The sequence below is a fragment of the Eleginops maclovinus genome, chromosome 5 (genome assembly GCF_036324505.1).
Source record: "Eleginops maclovinus isolate JMC-PN-2008 ecotype Puerto Natales chromosome 5, JC_Emac_rtc_rv5, whole genome shotgun sequence".
NCBI classification, from domain to species: domain Eukaryota; kingdom Metazoa; phylum Chordata; class Actinopteri; order Perciformes; family Eleginopidae; genus Eleginops; species Eleginops maclovinus.
The window spans coordinates 13,768,348-13,788,881 of NC_086353.1; the positions used below are offsets into that span (position 1 = coordinate 13,768,348).

The 20,534-nt window shown below is 42.9% G+C and overlaps 2 protein-coding genes across 2 annotated transcripts; both read left to right on the forward strand.

The window, feature by feature from the left end:
- Window positions 1-333: 333 nt before the first annotated feature.
- On the forward strand, window positions 334-10,017 carry chrna9a (cholinergic receptor, nicotinic, alpha 9a). The gene is made up of 7 exons (XM_063883108.1): window positions 334-567; window positions 711-856; window positions 2,997-3,151; window positions 3,239-3,416; window positions 3,698-4,049; window positions 4,594-5,171; window positions 5,252-10,017. Exons 1-7 carry the CDS (start codon window positions 522-524, stop codon window positions 5,420-5,422), a joined length of 1,626 nt encoding a protein of 541 aa, XP_063739178.1. The 5' UTR covers window positions 334-521; the 3' UTR covers window positions 5,423-10,017.
- A 6,257-nt stretch (window positions 10,018-16,274) lies between these two features.
- On the forward strand, window positions 16,275-18,894 carry LOC134864847 (D(1) dopamine receptor-like). Its single transcript, XM_063884142.1, is given in 3 exon segments — window positions 16,275-16,622; window positions 16,625-17,145; window positions 17,230-18,894. Coding segments are annotated over 3 exon segments (1,371 nt in total). The 5' UTR covers window positions 16,275-16,417; the 3' UTR covers window positions 17,875-18,894.
- The last annotated feature ends 1,640 nt before the right edge of the window (window positions 18,895-20,534 follow it).

Here is a 20,534-nt window from a genome sequence, read left to right on the forward strand (position 1 = left end):
TGTGTGTGTGTGTGTGTGTGTGTGTGTGTGTGTGTGTGTACTACAGCAGGTTGTGGTCATGTACACAAGTATAGGGCTGCAGTGTCACATTTCCCCCAGAGCCTGTGTGCTATGTGATACTGCACCTGTGTGTGTACATATATGTGTGTGTGTGTGTGTGTGTGTGTGTGTGTGTGTGTGTGTGTGTGTGTGTGTGTGTGTGTGTGTGTGTGTGTGTGTGTGTGTGTGTGTGTGTGTGTGTGTGTGTGTGTGTGTGTGTGAATGATCGCCCCAGGTCCTGTTCCGGAGCAGCGAACAAACACAGAGAGACATTGACTGAGAGGAAAACTGCGACTAACAACTACCGAAGCACTCAGAGCTTCTGACAGGATGTGAGATTCGAAGAGTTTCTCTTTGGTCTTGCTCAGTGTCAGCAGAGGAGAATGAAGTTCAGAATAAAGTGACACTCTGGATTTGGACCCGGGCTGTCTCAGAGGCTGCTTTACTGAATAATTGATCCCTTGGATTGTGATTAGTTGAAAATGAGGAAGACAGCGCTGATGGTTTGGATCAGCCTTTTAGTACAAGGTCAGTTCTGCATGTTGCGTTTAATATGTGACCAATATCTTGAAGCTAATTTTGACCTGTACTCCTGTTGGATCTGAGTCCCCTGACATCTGTCTATTGTGACCTCTGTAGTCCTCATTTTCTGCTCTCCTCTTGCCCTTCAGTGTCCCACGGAGCTCAGGGTCATTATGCCCGCAAACTTCTGGCTGACCTGATGGAGGACTACTCCAACGCTCTGAGGCCAGTGGAAGACACAGACGCAGCCCTCAATGTCTCCCTGCAGATCACTCTCTCACAGATCAAAGATATGGTGAGAAGAGAGCAAACTCAAATACGCAGGCTATCATTACACCCCCTAGCCACATAAACAGCCATTTAAACCACAAAATAATTTCTTAAAATGGGTTTTTCACTTGTTCCCCCGTGGTGTGCAATTTCATATTATACTTTTTTTAATTGAAAATACATTTTTAGTAGAAAATACCTTTTGAGATGAAATGACTTTCATACAAGGGTGTCCGTCCTTGCCAATACAGCAGCAGCAAATTAAATCAAGTTTCAGACACACAGCTGGAAACAATTATATTTCAGGTCCCACCACAGTACCAAAAAGCAAGACTCCTGGTTGTAATATTGTTAATCAAATAAGATAACAAGCTCAATCAAAGCATCTACACCATGTTTTAAAAACAGTTAAAGGCACCAGGTCCTATAAACCCAAGCAGGAGCAGCGTACCCAGAACATTTTTCCCATTCCAAGATGGAGATTGGGTAAAGATACAGGAGTAAGAATATGTTTTGCAAATATAGAGCAGAGACAGTAGCTTCCAGATGGATACATTAACATTTTATAAAGGTATATTACTTCTTTAAAACTGTAGTATGTCTACACTGACTGAAATATTCCAATACAAGACCCGATTTCTATAAGCACACCAAATGTATACAGTCCCTTTTGTCACTTCTGTGTGTGGATGAATTTTAAACAATTCAACTTGAGTGGTTGGGCTGAGTTGACCTGTGGCTGCTTAAGATGATAGATCTATAAATGATTAAGGTGGATATAGGAAGCCAGAGATCAAGGTATGTTGTTGTTGAAATTGATAGTTTTCTATCCTGTTTTCTAATTCTAATGACAACACCCATTATAATACCCACATTTATACTACAAGTAAGCTCAATATCAGTATCCTCTTATCAGATCAACTTAAATAAAATATGTGAAATAAAAATAAACAGATGTCATGAATCACTATTTGAATACAGTTAAGTGGACTAGTTTTCATCCTTCCCCAGTTTAACTTTTAACAATTCAACCAGGGTCGCTACAGGGTGGCAGTCTGGCTGTGATAAGAAGGCTGCACAAAGAACTAATAATAATAAAAGATTAAGACCTACAAAAGCACCTTGATAAGAAATATACATTATAAGTTAAGTTAGTTAGTAGACTGCTACAGTATAACCGTTGCAACCAAGCCTTCAAATTATACTCCAGTGTTTCAGTACTTCACATTCATGAAGTAGGCGAAAGACAGATGACGAAAAAGGAAACGCCAAGTGATGCAGCAATCCAAAAACATTGGATTTTGAACTTAAGTCATGTGACTCTATAGTCTGTTTTGTTAACATGGTGTTTTTCCACAGTCCTAGTTTGTAATTCAAGCTTTCAGTTACATATCTGCATTCTCTGTTACTGAGCTGAGATACACGGGTGTTGTCACTTGATCAGTCTTTGACTAAGCTCCTTCAGAGAGAAGAAGAAGACAGTTTTTGCAATCCTCCCAGCGACTAATTAATTGACTTTGACATGTGAATCCATGGAGTGTCCTTTTAATTTCCTCATGGCTAAGAGCTGGAAACTAATTTATTTGCAAATGTTTGTGTCTCATACTGTTGGTATTTTCATTACTACCTTCAGTGTTGTTTTCCTTAGACCACTGGAGACTAGTGCTGAATAGTATGAAATGGATTATTGCTTATACTTTAACATAAGAATCATCACACCAATGCTCTAGGCCTGATACAACACCTGTGTGCAGTACCTTCCAATACATTTAATTTATTTTGTCAATCACACACAATTCCTTTTTTCGTGTATGTTGAGATTGCTTAATTGTTAATGACGTATTTATTAAATGTTCCGTTACTTCCAGTTGCATTTGTACAATGTGATGGATTATTTTGTAACCTACTTTTCATTTATCTATGTCTTCCTTTTTTCTAATCTTACATGGTATTGTAATGTATGTCTTACTTTATCTGTTAATTCTGAAGTGACATGTCCTAAACGTTTCATTGTACGGTTTAACCTTTGTTTACTTAAATATGTCCAATAAAGTAACTGTGTATTAAGAGTTGATTGCATCCAGTCTGTAAGAATATTTCTTTCAAGGAAAAACACTTTTCAATGTGTCCTCTCCCTTTCTAAATGTTGTTGTATGTGTGTGTAGGATGAGAGGAACCAGGTGCTAACCACGTACTTGTGGATCAGGCTGGTGTGGAATGACGCCTACCTGAAGTGGGACAAGGAGGACTATGATGACCTTGAGATGATAAACATACCCAGCGATCTGGTTTGGAAGCCGGACATCGTTCTCTACAACAAGTCAGTTTTGAGAAATGTAGTTGTGCACTCATAATGTAGATTTATGTACAGTATATCTGACTTGAATTGATCTGTATGTCTGTGTAGGGCAGATGAGGAGTCAAGTGCATCAAGCACTAATGTAAAGCTGCGATATAACGGAGAGATCATCTGGGACTCTCCTGCGATCACAAAGAGCACATGTGTGGTGGACGTCTCCTACTTCCCCTTTGACTGGCAGCAGTGCAAACTCACCTTCGGCTCCTGGACCTACAATGGCAACCAGGTGTGTTTGAGCAGGGGGATGACTGAGACCTTCTTTCTTCTTTGAATCTTTTACTATTTTGGGTTAAAGACCGTCTATTATTCAGAAAGATCTAAATGTTCTAAAATAATGATTAGACTCAAAAAACAAACAAATAGGATGATTTCTTCTGGGATTTACATTATTCTTCAGATGTATCTGTTGGTTTTCTGATGTTGTTCATTTAAGGGAAATGATGCTGAAATACTTTATACAGTAGTGTGTTTCTATCATGTACCAGCCAATGTACGTCTTCTACACAGGTGGACATCAGTTTGACGATGGAGAGCGGTGACCTTTCGGACTTTGTGGAGAACGTGGAGTGGGAGTGTCACGGCATGCCAGCAGTGAGAAACGTCATGATGTATGGCTGCTGCTCCGACCCCTACACAGAAATCACCTACACTCTGCTACTGAAGCGTCGTTCTTCTTTCTATATCTTCAATCTGCTCCTGCCCTGCTTCCTCATCTCCTTCCTGGCCCCGCTGGGTTTCTACCTGCCAGCTGACTCGGGGGAGAAGGTTTCCCTCGGTGTGACGGTGCTGCTTGCGCTCACTGTGTTCCAGTTGTTGGTGGCTGAAAGCATGCCACCTGCAGAGAGCATGCCCTATATAGGTGTGAATTATACTTTCTTCATTTATTTATTAATATAGAAGATGAGATTTTTTGGATTATAATGATAATATATTTAGAGTCAATATTAATAGAATATTATTATATATTATAACCAAGTCTAGATTTAAATTCACAATTGAGTTAATGTTTTTGGACTTTATATGCCATTATGTTTTGCATTGTAAGTATACATTTGGTCTTAGTACCTTATAATTCTTACTTTGTGTCTTATATCTTACTTATCATGTTGTCATTTTGACTAAATATCTCATGATGTTGTCTTAACCATTTTATTTTCCTGGTGGAAATGTAAAACTCAATTATGCAATTTTGTACTTAATTTGCTGTTTATTAGGTTGATATCTATGTATGGAGATGAGACAACAGATATCCATGGCATGTCTTTCCAGATCATTGCTGGTTTAATAAGCAATCTGTATGTCATTGTTTAACCTTATGGTCTACAAATGAGGTTATTCATGTGTTTTGTATGTGTTGCCTTTCCACTTCATAAATGCATCCCTTTCTTTGTCCTCCACTCTAGGAAAGTACTACATTGCCACCATGACTATGATCACAGCCTCCACCTCTCTCACCATCTTCATCATGAACATTCATTTCTGTGGTGCTGAGGCCAAGCCTGTTCCTCACTGGGCGAAGGTGCTCATCATAGACTACATGTCCAAAATCTTCTTTGTGTATGAGGTGGGGGAGAACTGTACGACTCCAGAGAGTGAGAGGACCCCGCTGTACCCTGAGGAACCCGCCAGCGATGACCATCTTCATGACTACCATCATGTCAGCGACCGGTACAAGTACAGCAACGGCCATGCTGTGAATCATCAAAACAAGCATCACAAAGGCCAGGCGAACGGCAACGCCAACAATAGCCGTCACCATTATAACAACCACAACCACGATTCCAGTCTGGAGAGGGGCGAGGGGAAGCGACCGACCCCACAGCGCTACCACCACATCAGGAGGGATGAGCTGGACTACCAGGCTTCCCCTCGTCCACAAAACCTCCAACACTTGAACGGAGGGCTGAAAGAGCAGCTCCTCTATCCCACAGATAAAGTCCCGGCCTGCCCTTGCTGCTGCCCCTGCCTACAACATAAACAGGTGCTTCTCCGTTTACTCGCTTATCTGATTACTCCTCTTCTTCTAAAGTTTCTTTAAGTGCTTATCTGTTTCTTCATCAGTTGGTGAAGAACATCCAGTACATCGCCAACTGCTTCCGCGAGCAGAGAGCTACTTGTGTCAAGGCTGCAGAGTGGAAGAAGGTCGCCAAGGTGATGGATAGGTTTTTCATGTGGATCTTCTTTGTCATGGTCTTCCTCATGAGCATCCTCATCATCGCCAAGGCATCCTGACAGCCTCCTTCCTCATCATCCTTTTTCCGCCTTTATGACTTTTATCCCACATCACTGTCGTACTGCAGTGTTCTTTGAGAGTCACCTAATTTTTGCTTGAATTCAACAAATCAGAACTGTTTTATATGTGTGTGTATGTTTGGCTTTGACTTAAAGAGGACAGGGTCATTGCAAACAAATCATCCGTTTAACCACACGAGCACACAAACACAGAAATTCCTCAAAGCCTCTCGGATAGTTAACCTCAGGTGTGCGTGCATGTGTGACAGAGCAGTGGAGCGGTAAGACGATCCAGGCCTCGCTTTGAACATGCATGGATTCTTTATTATGGATGAGCTAAAAGCCACACCCTATAGGCATTACATTACTTACACTACGTTTTAGGCAACCACATGATGCCGTTTTCCATAGTCAGTTACAATGAGAGCACCAGCAGATTAAAGTAATACTTTACACACAAAATCAGCATTTGTACTGTATGTCAATTACTCAAAATGTATTACGGTGATTTCATGAAGAAAACATATTTTGCACATGCCATCGCAGTGAAAGAGTCATCAGAAACATAAAGAAGTCTTGATGTATTGTAGTTAAGGGGAACTGCGTTCAACTACAACAAAACCATATCACACAACTCAAAGTCTCATTTATCCAGTCGTACACTTCCAAATCACATTATTAGCTTACACTTCCTTGTAATCATCCATCCATCCATCTTCTCCCGCATTTCAGTCATGGTCGCGGAAGTAACAGCTCCAGCAGAGAGCCCCAAACTTTCCTTTCCCTGGCCACATCAACCAGCTCTGACTGGGGGATTCCAAGACGCTCCCAGGCCAGCGAAGAGATATAATCCCTCCACCTGGTCCTAGGTCTACCCCTCGGTCTCTTCCCAGCTGGACGGGCCTGGAACACCTCCCTAGGGAGGCGCCCAGGTGGCATCCTCACTAGGTGCCCGAACCACCTGAACTGGCTCCTTTCAACGCGAAGCAGCAGCAGTTCTACTCTGAGTCCCTCCCGGATGACTGAACTTCTCACCTTATCCCTAAGGGAGATGCCAGCCACCCTGCAGAGAAATCCCATTTCGGCCGCTTGTATCCGCGATCTCGTTCTTTCGGTCATGACCCATCCTTCATGACCATAGGTGAGGGTAGGAACGAAGATGGCCCGGTAGACAGAGAGCTTTGCCTTCTGGCTCAGCTCTCTTTTCGTCACAATGGTGTGGTAAAGCGACTGCAGTACCGCTCCCGCTGCTCCGATTCTCCGGCCCATCTCACGCTCCATTGTTCCCTCACTCGAGAACAAGACCGCGAGATACTTGAACCCCTTCACTTGGGGTAAGGCTTCATTCCCTACCTGGAGTGGACAGTCCATCGGTTTCCTGCTGAGAACCATGGCCTCAGATTTGGAAGTGCTGATCCTCATCCCAGCCACTTCACACTCGGCCGTGAACCGATCCAGTGAGTGCTGAAGGTCACAGACCGATGAAGCCATTAGGACCACATCATCTGCAAAAAGCAGAGGTGCAATCCTTAGCCCACTGAACTGCAGACCCCCTCCCCCACGACTACGCCTCGAAATCCTGTCCATGAATATCACAAACAAGATTGGTGACAGAGCGCAGCCCTGGCGGAGGTCAACCCTCACTGGAAATCGGTCCGACGTGCTACCGAGGACCCGGACACAGCTCTCGCTTTGAGAGCACCTCCCACAGTATCTCCCTGGGAACCCGGTCATACGCCTTCTCCAAATCCACAAAGCACATGTAGATGGGCGTACTCCCAGGCCCCCTCCATCCTTGCGAGAGTGAAAAACTGGTCCGTCGTCCCACGACCAGGACGAAAACCGCATTGTTCCTCTTCAATCTGAGGTTCGACAATCGGCCGGACCCTCCTTTCCAGCACCTTAGAGTAAACTTTCCCGGGGAGGCTGAGTAATGTGATGCCTCTGTAATTGGCACACACCCTCTGATCCCCCTTTTGAAAAAGAGGAACCACCACCCCGGTCTGCCACTCCTTCGGTACTGTTTCCGACTTCCACCCAATGTTGATGAGACGTGTCAACCATGACAGTCCCTCAACACCCAGAGCCTTCAGCATTTCTGGGCGGATCTCATCCACCCCCGGGGCTTTGCCACTGTGGAGCTGTTTGACTACCTCAGTGACTTCCCCCCGTTGACTTCCCCCCGTGAGATTGGAATTGATCCCCCTTCATACTCCAGCTCCGCCTCTAACATAGAGGGCCGAGTTGTCGGATTCAGGAGTTCCTCAAAGTGTTCCTTCCACTGCCCTAACACACTATCAGTTGAGGTCAACAGCGTCCCATCCTTACTGTACACAGCTTGGATGGTTCCCTGCTTCCCCCTCCTGAGGTGTCGGACGGTTTTCCAGAACAACTTTGGTGCCGACCGAAAGTCCTTCTCCATGGCTTCTCCGAACTTCTCCCACACCCGCTGCTTTGCCTTGGCCACGGCTGAGGCTGCTGCCTTTTGGGCCCGTCGATACCTTGCAACTACGTCAGGAGTGCCCAGGGATAACATATCCCGGGAAGGCCTCCTTCTTCAGTCGGACGGCTAATCTGCCTACCGGTGTCCACCAGGAGGTTCGAGGGTTACCGCCCCTTGAGGCACCTAAGACCTTGAGACCATAGTTCCCCTGCCGCAGCTTCGGCAATGGAGGCTTTGAACACCGCCCACTCTGGTTCAATGTCCCCAGCCTCCACAGGGATGCCTGAAAAGCTCCGCCGGAGGTATGAGTTGAAGGCCTCCTGGACAAGGGACTCCTCCAGACGTTCCCAGTTAACCCACACTACATGTTTGGGCTTACCAGGTCTGTCCAGAGGCTTCCCCTGCCACTCGCCCCAACTCACCACCAGATGGTGATCAGTTGACAACTCCGCCCCTCTCTTCACCCGAGTGTCCAAAACATGCAGCCTCAGGTCCGGTGATACGATAACAAAATCGATCATGGACCTTCTGCCTAGGGTGCTCTGGTACCACGTACACTTATGAGCATCCTTATGTTCAAACATGGTGTTTGTTATGGCCAATCCATGACTATCACAGAAGTCCAGTAACAAACCACCACTCCGGTTCAGATCAGGGGGGCCGTTCCTCCCAATCACGCCCCTCCAAGTGTCTCCATCATTGCCCACGTGTGCGTTGAAGTCTTCCAGCAAGACTAAGGAGTCCCCTTCAGGAGCCCCATACAGGACTTCTTTCAGGGTCTCCAAGAAGGCCGAATACTCTGAACTGCTGTTTGGTGCATAAGCACACACAACAGTCAGAGTTTTCCCCCCTATGATCCGCTCGGCGCCTCACACCTTGGGCAACTCTGGAAAAGAATAGAGTCCAACCCCTATCAAGAAGGAAGGTTCCAGAGTCTACGCTGTACGTAGAAGAAGAGCCCCACCAGATGCAACTGGTAACGCTCCACCTCCCGCACAAGCTCCGGCTCCTTCCCCCCCAGAGAGGTGACATTCCACGTCCCCAAGGCCAGCTTCTGTCGCCTGAGTCTGGTCCGTCGAGACCCTCTGCTTTCACTGCCACCCTTCTGGCAGCGCACCCGACCTCATCGCTGTTTCCTGTAGGTGGTGGGCCCGTGGGAAGGGGAAGCGGAGGTGTTGCCCACGTTACTTTTTTGGGCTGTGCCCGGCCGGGCTCCATGGCAAGCCCGGCCACCAGATGCTCACTGACGAGTCCTCCTTCTGGGCCTGGCTCCAGAAGGGGACCCCGGGCTTCCTCCGGGCTTCCTCCGGGCCGGGTTTCCTCGCTTTCATGTGTGTTTGTCATGAGGTCTTTTGAACCAATCTTAGTCTGGCCCCTTACCTGAGACCAATTTGCCATGGGAGACCCTACCAGGAACACAAGGTTCCAGACAACACAGCCCCCAGGTTCATCGGGGCACACAAACCTCTCCACCACGATAAGGTGCTAGTTCTCGGAAAGGCCTTGTAATCAGTCTCACAATAACACAAATGCATATGTTTTTTGATTTAAATATTCTCTAAAGACTTAAAAAAAAGGCAAATTCATGTCTGTTCTTGATTGTCATGGAATTATTTGCAGGTTTATAACATTGGTCTTTCATGTTTTTTTTGTTGTTGTAGTCTAGACGTTAAGAAATTGGTTTACATAAGTTCTGAATATTTAAAGTTGATAATTGGAGAGAATGTTTACCTCTCTTACAAAGAGCCCTTACTCCTTTTAATGTGATATTCAGCTATTAAAACCTACCTCCAGAGTGTGAACGGTGGATAATCTGTACCTTTGCTCATTGGTCCATTAAAACATACAACTTTGATAATAAGTATGGCTCCACTTCCTGTACCAGCAGTATGCGTTACGGTTCAAACCACATTTTTTATTTATACATTTTCGAAACATCAGTTTTCAGCATTTCTTTCTTTTTCTGTACAAAATGATTAACCAATAATAATAAATAATATAATCTATATCAAAAATGCAGATCAAAACATGAGCTAGAAGGGGAGAATAGGCAGATATATACTTTTTCAGGGAGAGTGAAAGGTACATAATCAATGCAGATTGCGAGGAGCACACACACACACATGCACACATGCACGCACGCACGCACGCACACACACACACACACACACACACACACACACACACACACACACACACACAAATTATCTTATAAAGGCAGCTACGTCATCCATGGAGGACCTCTACACCCTACACCGCTGGGTGTAGAGGTCCTCCATGGATGACGGAGCTGCCATCCATGGAGGACCTCTACACCCAGCGGTGTAGGAAGAAGGCCGGTAGGATATTAAAGGACCCCCATCACCCCAGCAACAATCTGTTCTGTCTGCTGCCTTCTGGCAGACGATACCACAGCATCCGGACCAAGACCACCAGACTCAGAGACAGTTTTATACCACAGGCTATAAGACTGCTGAACTCCTGAGCTCTGTGAATGTCTACTCACATCTGTTTATAGTACACACATACATATATATATATATATATATATATATATATATGTATTATACACATCTGCCATACATATCTGTTTATAGTACACATATATATTATACATTTCTGCCATATACATCTGTTTTACGTAATATATGTATCTGTCCATACCTCCTCATTCAACAGTGTAAAGTATTTAAATACTTTCAATGTATTCCACATATGTATATATTTCACATCCTCAAATCTTTGTTGTTGTTATTGTAAATATTCTTCTCTCTTTTTGCACTATTTTATTTATCTTATTTGCACCATGTATGTTGAGTTGTTGGAGGAGCATGGGATATAAGATTTTCATTGCCAACATATACGTTGTATATGCTGTGCATATGACCAATAAAACCTTGAAACCTTGAAATGAGTCAGAAACTATTCACCAGGCTCAAACTAAAGTAAATTCTTATCTCAGCAGAACGTCATGATAGAAACAACCAATAATTTGTCTGGTAGAGACATGACACAGCTTTTGTCTTGAGGAGGTGATTTGTCAATGTTGATCTGTTTGTTGGTCCACCAATTTGTTCCAGACTAAAATATTTCAATAACTGTCTTATGAATTTCTATTGAACACAATAGGACAATGTATAAAGTCTGCAGGACACCGACAAGAGGATGCGTCGTCTTCTATTAATCCCTTATGATTCCTAAAAATAAAAATAAATCACTTTCAGGAAAAAGAGACCCAATGATCTGTCAGCTGGACTTTAATCACACTGACCCCAAATAATTCACAAATTCCAACCAGGTCCTAAACCAATCTTCTATAGTATCTTGATTCAGAGCTCCTTGCCTCCGATGGACCATGATCTCTTGTTTGAGTGTCAGAGAATCAGAGATAAGCTCTGCTGTGCTAAGTGATTCAAAGACAGACAATTGCACTTTCTCCAGACGTTTTCGGACATGATGATGGTGATGGTTGGAGTTCAAAGGGTTTAACTTGTCACAGGTCCAGACACACCCACAGTGTTAGGATCTATATAGCCTAGCGTTGTATTGCTTTCTTTTGTTCTCAAATAGCGACAAGAAGAAGCATGTCATCAATTAGTGGGCAGCTGTCTTCCATCAGATTTTCAGGTACGCTTTGATATATGTTTCTTTGTTTTAAACATAACCCTTCTTACTTTAATTTCAATGTAACCTTTTTTGTCTCTTAAGGCAAGAAGCAGTCTTCCTCCTCCGCTGAGGTCAGACTGGTCTTGCTGGGGAAGACTGGCAGCGGAAAAAGCTCCACCGCCAATTCTATCTTAGGCAGTAATGTCTTCGACTCAAAGGTTAGCAGCTCCTCCGTCACCCAACAGTGTCACAGGGTCTCTGGAGAATTCCATGGCAGAAACATAACGCTGCTGGACACTCCGGGGCTTCTGGACACTCAGCAGACACTGCAGGAGGTGCAGAAGGAGTTGAGAAAGAGTATAAGCCTCCTGTACCCCGGTCCCCATGCGTTCCTTCTTGTTATTCAGATAGGGAGGTTTACTCAGGAGGAGAAAGATGTGGTGCGGCAGATCAAACAAGCAATGGGTGCATATGCTTTCAGTTTCTCTGTGGTGGTTTTTACCCATGGAGACCTTCTTGAAAAAGGAACATCCGTGAAGCAGTCCCTAATTGATGGGTGCAAGGATCTGGCCGACCTTGTGGCCGGATGCGGCGGCAGGTACTGTGTTTTCAACAACAAGAGCTCAAAGAATAAGGATCAGATGTCGGAAGTGCTTGCCTTAGTGGACAGCATGATGCTGGAAAATGGAGGAATATGGTACAGCAGTAAGATGCTCAAAGACGCAGAGGAGGAGCTGGCTAAAGAGCAGCAAGAGGAGAGGAGGCTGATGGACAAGAATGTGGCACTTTTAGAAAAGAAACAGGAGGCAGTAATAAAAGAGTTGTATGGAAAACAGCTAGAAATGGTTCAGCTAAAAAGCAAGATGGAGATGGAGGAGCTGAAGAAAAAAATTCAGTTGGAGAAGAAGAAGGAGGAGAAACTATCAAGGGAACGGGAGGAGGCATTCAGACGAGAGATGGAGGACTATGTCAAGAAGGAGAAGGATACGAAAACACAAGAGATGGTGAGATTGATGGAGAAACGTATAGGGGAGGAGGAGGAGAAGATGAATGCTCTTCAAGAAAAGCTTGACAAAGTTACAAAAATGCTTAAGGATCAGGAAGAGCAGGAGGACAAAATTAGAAGAGCAATGCAGAAGAACATTCAAAAGGAAAGAGAGGAAAATGAAAAGAAAGAAAGAGAGAAGGAATTTCAGCAAATACAGAAGGAGCAGCCCAGCAGGCAGAGGGAGAAAATGAGGAGAGACACTTTGCAGAGAGATCTGGATAAACTCACCCTGAGCTTGAAAGATCAGAGCATGAAGGAGGAGGACAGAAAAAGGCAAATGGAGGTGCTGATCAGACGTGAGAGGGAGGAGAAACAGAGAGAAAGGGACATACAAATGGAGAATATGAAAACAGAGAAACGGAGAACACTGGCCCTCCAGCAGGAACTAAAGAGTATCAGAAGGAAAGTTGAGCAACAAAAGGAGACCAATGAAAACCTCAAGAGACAGCTGGAAGAGAACCTGCGGATGGACAGGGAAAAGTGCATCATAGAAATGTCTGCGTTGAAAAAGCAATATGACAAGAAGCCATGCACTGAGACGATCAAGAAGAGGTCTGCAGAGAAACATAGCACATTGACAGCTGTGACTGGATTTGCACAAGAAATGGGATTGTTGGGGCTGAATGCAGCTTTAGAGACTGTTGGAGCTCCCTGCTGTATTCTGTAATGCATTGAAATTTCTAAACTGGATTTTTTTTTGCATTACAAAATCATTCATTATAACTGCATCTTTCTTAAGTATTGGTGTGACCATACTACACATTTTTAGAGAATGTAAAAGTACAACATAATGACAATTATTGGTATTATATTGATTAATTCACTTAAAATTAGGAAAAGAGAGAAGATTAATATGAAAGCAATTTCATTTAAACTAAATGGATTTGATTCCAGAGTGCCCTGAATCAACAATGCCCAAAAATAGTACCGACTTAAAAAAAGGATGGAGATTATCTGATTATCAACTCCCCGCCCTCTGTTTTGGACTGCCTGCCTCTGTGTTCATTATCTAAATCTGTATTCAAACAAAACACTGTTGCCATTAATAAAGATTAAATATTGCTTGAGTGCTATTGTTCACTGTCTCACCGGTGCTCCAAACTCAGCTGTTCCATCTGGCTCTGTTCCCGGTCAAAAAGTCTGCTTTTATCCACTGCAGCATGTTCTGTGTGAGTTTGTGCGTGTGTGTGTATATGTGTGTGTGTGTGTGTGTGTGTGTGTGTGTGTGTGTGTGTGTGTGTGTGTGTGTGTGTGTGTGTGTGTGTGTGAGAGAGAGAGAGAGAGAGAGAGAGAGAGAGAGAGAGAGAGAGAGAGAGAGAGAGAGAGAGAGAGAGAGAGAGAGAGAGAGAGAGAGAGAAAGGAAGTGGGATGAGGGGGTATTAAATTTAGAGTGCACTGTCACAATATGTTGTCTGAAAAATGCTGTCTAAAGGTTACAGGTAGAGAAGCAGGGATGCAAAAAATGTGACGTGGTCGAAGAAGATACCACATTATCCTGCATTTGACTTGTACTGTAATTAAGTGCAAAAACAACCAAATCAAATCATAATTAGAACAACTAAGTAAATCCTTATGCAAAATGGTTGATTTCATACGCAAAATGGTTGATTTCATAAATGTACGCATTAGATTAATACATTAAATGTATTTATGCAATTATGTGTTCATCACTTTAATATTGCAGCTTGTAAAGGTGGGGCTCATTTTAATTACTGTGTTGCTAGGTAGCTTAACCTAAGGTGCCAAAATATAATTGATTGTTTAATATTAATAAACAGAAACTATAGCTGTAAATAAATGTATATAGAAAAAGTGGAATATTTCACAAAATCGGAAAAAGTTTCCAATTGAACAAATCATCACCTTTTAAGGTGATATGGAACGTGTTAGCACATATTTGACAATTGACACCTCCAGCAGATAGGTATACATTTCTTTTTAATGTGGACATTTCTGGCCCACTGGCAAGTGCATGTTGTGGCTCTTTGAATATTATATTAGTAGGGACAACAGTACGGCAACAGGATACAGGAGTAGTTTGAAGGAAAAGGGTTTTATATTTACCCCAAAATAAAAAAAGTAAACATTATTTAAAACAATTCTCTAATAAATAAAGAGAAAATACCTGTAATGAAAATAACAATGTTGGTTTATGTTGAAAACAAGGGGTAATTAAGATAAAGAGACTGCAAAAAGGACACTGACAAAGCCCTAATCCCCCCTTTGACATGGCAGCTTGTGGTTTGGCCCAATTTGTCCCAATTGGCTGCTTGCAGTATTTATTGTCCTCAGCCCTCAGCCGCACCTTTTGCTGAACCAGAAAGTAACCCTAACCCAAGGACCACAGTAATTTAAAGAGAAATAAAGTAATTAATAAAAACAAATACTTGAGTTAGCGGTGGTAAAATGCATGAAAAATAAAGTAGATAATGTCAGGTTACAAGCAAATAAGGAGTTTGTCAAAAATGTAATGTGTGGTATTAATTTAACTGTTTTGAATACAACCCATTCTGATTAGCCAAACTGTACAGGGAACAGATATTGAAATTGGGGATCTTCTGTGTGTGTGTGTCTTTGAATTGGATGCTTAACCCATTGAGCGTAACATTTACCCTGTGCCTACGATCCACCTGATGGCGCTGACAACAAGAGACGCCTCACCAGTCAATACTCTGCCTTCTCTTCAGAAGTTATAAAGAGGGTAGACTAGAGGTGGGAGAAAAACTTTTATCTTGTACTTGAGTAAAAATAGAAGTACCAGAGTGTAGGAATACACTGTTACAAGTTAAAGTCCTGCATTCAAAAGTTTACTCGAGTTAAAGTACAACATTTTGGCATCAAAATATATTAAAAGTACCAAAAGTAAAAGTACTCATTATCCAAATTGGCCCAATTCAGAATTATATATGATATGTTTTGATCATAAGTCGTGATGCATTAGAGTGTTATCAAAGCTAGTCTATGTATTCACAGTTTCTTCAACAAATCCTAGTTCTCTAATACGCATGTAAAACAGAGACTGAGTATGACATGCTCAAATATTACACAGACTTAAAAGCAATGGGGGCAGCAACAGCAGCAGTAGATACAGGACTTTTTCATCTCATTGCCTATTTTTTGTGTATGTGTTGAATATATGTTTATTTTTGTGTATGTGTTGAATATATGTTTATTTTTTGTTGCTGTCCTTTCGCATGGCTGGGTAATCAATGAAAAAAAAGATACAAAGTTGTTTTTAGAAATACAAAAGTATGAAAAAAAATTACTCTATGGTAAGCAGTTTAAAATGCACAACAGGATATAGGTCATATTTTTTACAGTTAGTCCGCAAAAACAAGGTCAGGAAATGAGTACTGTTTAGGTAACATGAACCTGATGGGTTAGCTCTTTGGTTTATCCCATTGTTTTAATTTCTCTTTCACTTTACCTCACAAAAAAAAAATGTGGATTCTACTTAATTACATGTCCTTTTGGATACTTTTATGTGCCTGTGCTTTTACAGTATGTGCCTTTCATTGCAGTGCTGCTTAGTCATACATCACAATAGAGCCACTAATGGCACACCTACTAGTGGGACAGTGAATTGAAACACATTTGGAAAAATATCGAGGTTATATGAAACAGTGACAGTCAATGAAAGTAAATGAACAGATAGTGTCAAACTTTTCTCCGCGCTGCGCGTCTCTGCTGTGCTGTCAGCAGTGAGTAGTACAGCTGGTGATGACTGTGGTCCCTGCAAATCTGCTCTGCGCTCGAAGGAGCAGCAAAGAGCAGACGACTGGAGCAGGATGTGCGCTCTCCACTGTAATTGATTCCTTATTTTTTTTTTCTTGTATTATCGGGATGGCTAAATGTATTGCTTTTGAGTTTTAAATATGGATGAACACGGGACCAGGAAATGAATAACACAACCGACTTGGCCCTAGGAGATGGCAGCCGGGAGGACTTACTCGTGCTCCGAGCTTTGACCGGCTCCCTCCTGGCGCTGCTTATAATTTGGACGCTTTTCGGCAACTTAACCGTCTGCGCAGCCGTTTATCGCTTCCGTCACCTGCGTGCCAAAGTAACCAACATCTTCATCGTGTCCTTGGCTCTGTCAGACCTCTAGTTGCCGTGCTGGTGATGCCATGGAAAGCAGTGGCTGAGGTGGCTGGTTACTGGCCGTTTGGAGGGTTCTGCAAGCCCTGGCTGGCCTGCGACATCATGTGCTCCACGGCCTCCATCCTCAACCTGTGCCTCATTAGCGTGGATCGATACTGGGCCATTTCCAGCCCTTTCTTTTACGAGAGGAGCATGAACAAAAAGGTGGCCTCTGTGATGATCGGAGTGACCTGGACTGTGTCAGTGATTATCTCATTCGTCCCCGTGCAGCTGGACTGGCACCGTGCAGATATTGGAGATCCGGCTGGGGAGGCTTTTGCACTTAACGGTGAGGTTGATGATGGGAGATGTGACTCCAGCCTGAGCCGGACTTACGCCATCTCCTCCTCCCTAATCAGCTTCTACATCCCAGTGGCTATCATGATTGTCACATACACGCGCATCTACCGGATAGCCCAGCTACAGATCCAGATGATTTCCTCCCTAGAGCGTGCAGCGGAGCACGCGCAGAGTTGTCACTCGGACGTACCCGAACTTTGTTCTCACCTGTGCACTGACGTCGGTGCAAACTCATATCAGTCTCCTATCAATCACCATCCTGATTCTCAGCGCTTTAATCGCTCACACCGGGAGCTCAAAGTCTCCATCAGAAAAGAAACGAAAGTCCTCAAAACTCTGAGCATCATCATGGGGGTTTTTGTTTGCTGCTGGTTACCGTTCTTTATTCTGAACTGCGCCCTGCCCTTCTGTCCCGGACCAGAGGATCCTGTGGCGCTGCGGGGCCCTTACTGCGTCAGTGAGAAAACCTTCGACGTCTTCGTGTGGATCGGCTGGAGTAATTCGTCCCTTAACCCGGTCATCTATGCCTTTAACGCGGACTTCAGAGATGCTTTCTTTCGACTGTTGCGCTTACGCGGACGAGGCTGCTGCTCCACGATGAGCGCGGCGGTGGAGACGATGATGGCGAGCAACGAGGCCGGACACCTGAAGCCGGAGAGCCCGCTGAAATTGAAGCAGGACGTCTACTGTGCCGTGAAGACCAGGGGCAGCGAGGACAGCGGGAATACTACGGTGACCCTGTTATATCACAGAGGAACGACCTCTGAGCAGGTGATGGACACTGAAGAAATTAAAGACAACGACAGACTGACGCAGCTACCGATAAGTGACACCATGTATGAAATGAGCTGGGTCAGGGAGCATGAAAAATATGCAAAGAAGGATAGTGTGAACATACAACCCCTGCTGAATTAAATGACAAGAGGCATTAAAGCAAAGTAAATTTACTCCAGGTCATCCAAACATCCATGTGAATAAAAAAACTATATAGACAAAAATGTTTCATAAAAAATGTTTCAAATCCCCCATTATTCACTCTTTTACCATGCAGAAACAGGTGATGTAATGTTCAAATTGTTTTAAGACACGTTGTGTTTTAATGAATCATTTTCTTTTTTTCTGTATAGCAAAGCTTAGATTACATGGATGTTTACCCAAAAGGCTTTGTAAAATGCATTATCACATTTGTGCGAGCTTGCAACCATTCAGTGGTACATTTCCTTTCAGCAGGAGGACTGCTTCACATTTACCTCAGCACACCAAAAAGGCAGGTTCAGATCTGGGTAAATAAAACGAGGCCCATTCGCCAATTCAAGAGACAAGAATTGTAAGATTAAACCATTTGAAATATGTCACCCATTTTGTTGGAAAAACACTGACAGGTAGATTGACCAGTGAAAATGGTTATTGTTGCATTGTGGCTTTCATTCAAGGCTTTTCCCCACCATGTAAAGAAAGCTTTCAGAGGTCAGGATTTCTCTGAATCTCTAGAAATGGGATTATGTAACGGACTCACATTAGCACCCATCAGCTGTGCATCTTGTATGGGTGCACTGTGCACTCTGTTTCCCCCCCTCAATCCCCTGAAAGAAACAAACATGAATAATTTCTAAAGGTTGTTCCTGTGAAAAATGCCACAACCAGGGAGAACACAGAAGCTTTTACACTGACAACCATGCTGTGTGAGGAACTCTCTGCAGATGAACATCTGTTCATTTTTGTTTAATGAGACTTCCTTGTTAGTGCTAAAAATGAAAGTGTGTGTTAGGATTCAGCCTCAATGATTCACAAGTGTTAATGGAACCAAGAAGAATTATGATTCTATTCTGAGCTCCAAATATTTCATTGTTTTTAAGGAAATCACTTTCATGTCTGTCCATTAAATATGATGTAAGCATGCAGCTGGTTAGTTCATGGCTTAACACAAAGACTGGAAACAACTAGCACCAGCTTTATCCATTATTTTTTTTCTGCGTTTTGCAAACAGTGTTCAACTACAAAATGTGTGTCATTATAATCAGTTATACTTTCTTTGAACAAATCTAAACCTTTGTGGGGTTACTTCAGAAATATTATTTTTGGTAAAAAGCATTGGTAGATAAGATTAGCATAAAGGCTGACAACAGGGCCAAAAGGATATCCAGGTTTTGTACAAAATCCACTTTCTGGTATCTCTAAAAAAATGTTCGTTAGCGTGACTCCCAGCTAACAAATAATACGCACAGTTTTTGTAATTACTGAGCTTCAGAGCTACTGTAACATTTTCTTGTTTCCTTTTACCTTTGGACAGAGCTGGGCTAACTCTTCCCCCTGTTCCCAGTCTTTGCTGAGCTTTAATTGCTCCATAATTTTAACGATAAGACAAGAGAGCATCTTCTCAACCTGCTCTTTTCAAGTGAGAGAATAATCCTATTTCCCAAAAATATCAAACTATTTCTTTATAGTACACCACACATTATGGAACAGTCTTACTTTCAAATATCACTGAAAATGTTTGCAGATATCACATGTATTATCTAGCATGCACTTGTGATAACATGTTAGTGTTTCTGACTAGGACTGAGAAAACAAAGAGAAGGTGTACACTGTATACGTATATGTAGAGGGATGTGAAGCCTTTAGGTATTCAGGGTGTAATGGGCTTGTAACCTACATAGGACATCCATCAGCTGTAGATGCCTCTATCTGTATGTAAGACTAGGCACCATACCCAAGAGGATTAATAAAACATAGGTCAAATATATATAGTTCAAATGTGTCTCCAAATTACAGTTCAATAAGAGTTAGAGTGAAATTATAATTACAGGCGTGACAGAGAGATGATTCAGAGAGATGTGTATGGAGACGTTTCTCTGAAGAATGCTAAGGTGATTACATAATTAACATAGTCTCTAATGGCTCTCCTTGTTTCATTCTTCCTCCATAGCATTATTATGTCACCCAAACAGGAGCTCACTTAATCAAGGGGGGGTTGTGTGTTTTCACCTGGAGCAACTTTTAATGGGTCACACCTGCCCACCTTGAATGAGCCTTCAAGGCTGCAGGCAGGACAGAGAGAAATAAAAGAGACTACTTTATGTTTGCAAAGGTATAGTTTTTAAAACAACAGTATCTGAACGCTTTACTTATTCCATTTAACAAGACTTTGTTACCAGAACTGTAAGCAACAGAAAAATCTTCAAGTGTAACATAACAAATGTTCTAGGCTCTCCGTTGAAGAAAAACATCAGCAAATGTCCAAAAAACAGCAGATTTACATTCAAGTGACGAAGCCCTGAAGCGACTGTAGGAATATTTTTGATGAAGGACGCCGTTACAGAGCCATAACATTTACACAGGGAGGAAGATTGGGTGATTGGATGGGTTAGCTCAACAAAACTTACGAGAGCATTGTTTGTGTCTGGTTAAATATAGACAGTCAACATCAGTGGCCATTCCTTAAACCATGGTAAAGAAGTTCTTTTTAACCAAAGATCTACTGTGCCTGAACCTAATCAAAACTGACGACCTGCTGATATTTGCAACAGATCAGAAAGTGCTTCTTGCCCTTGCTCATGAGGATGTTAATAAATGAC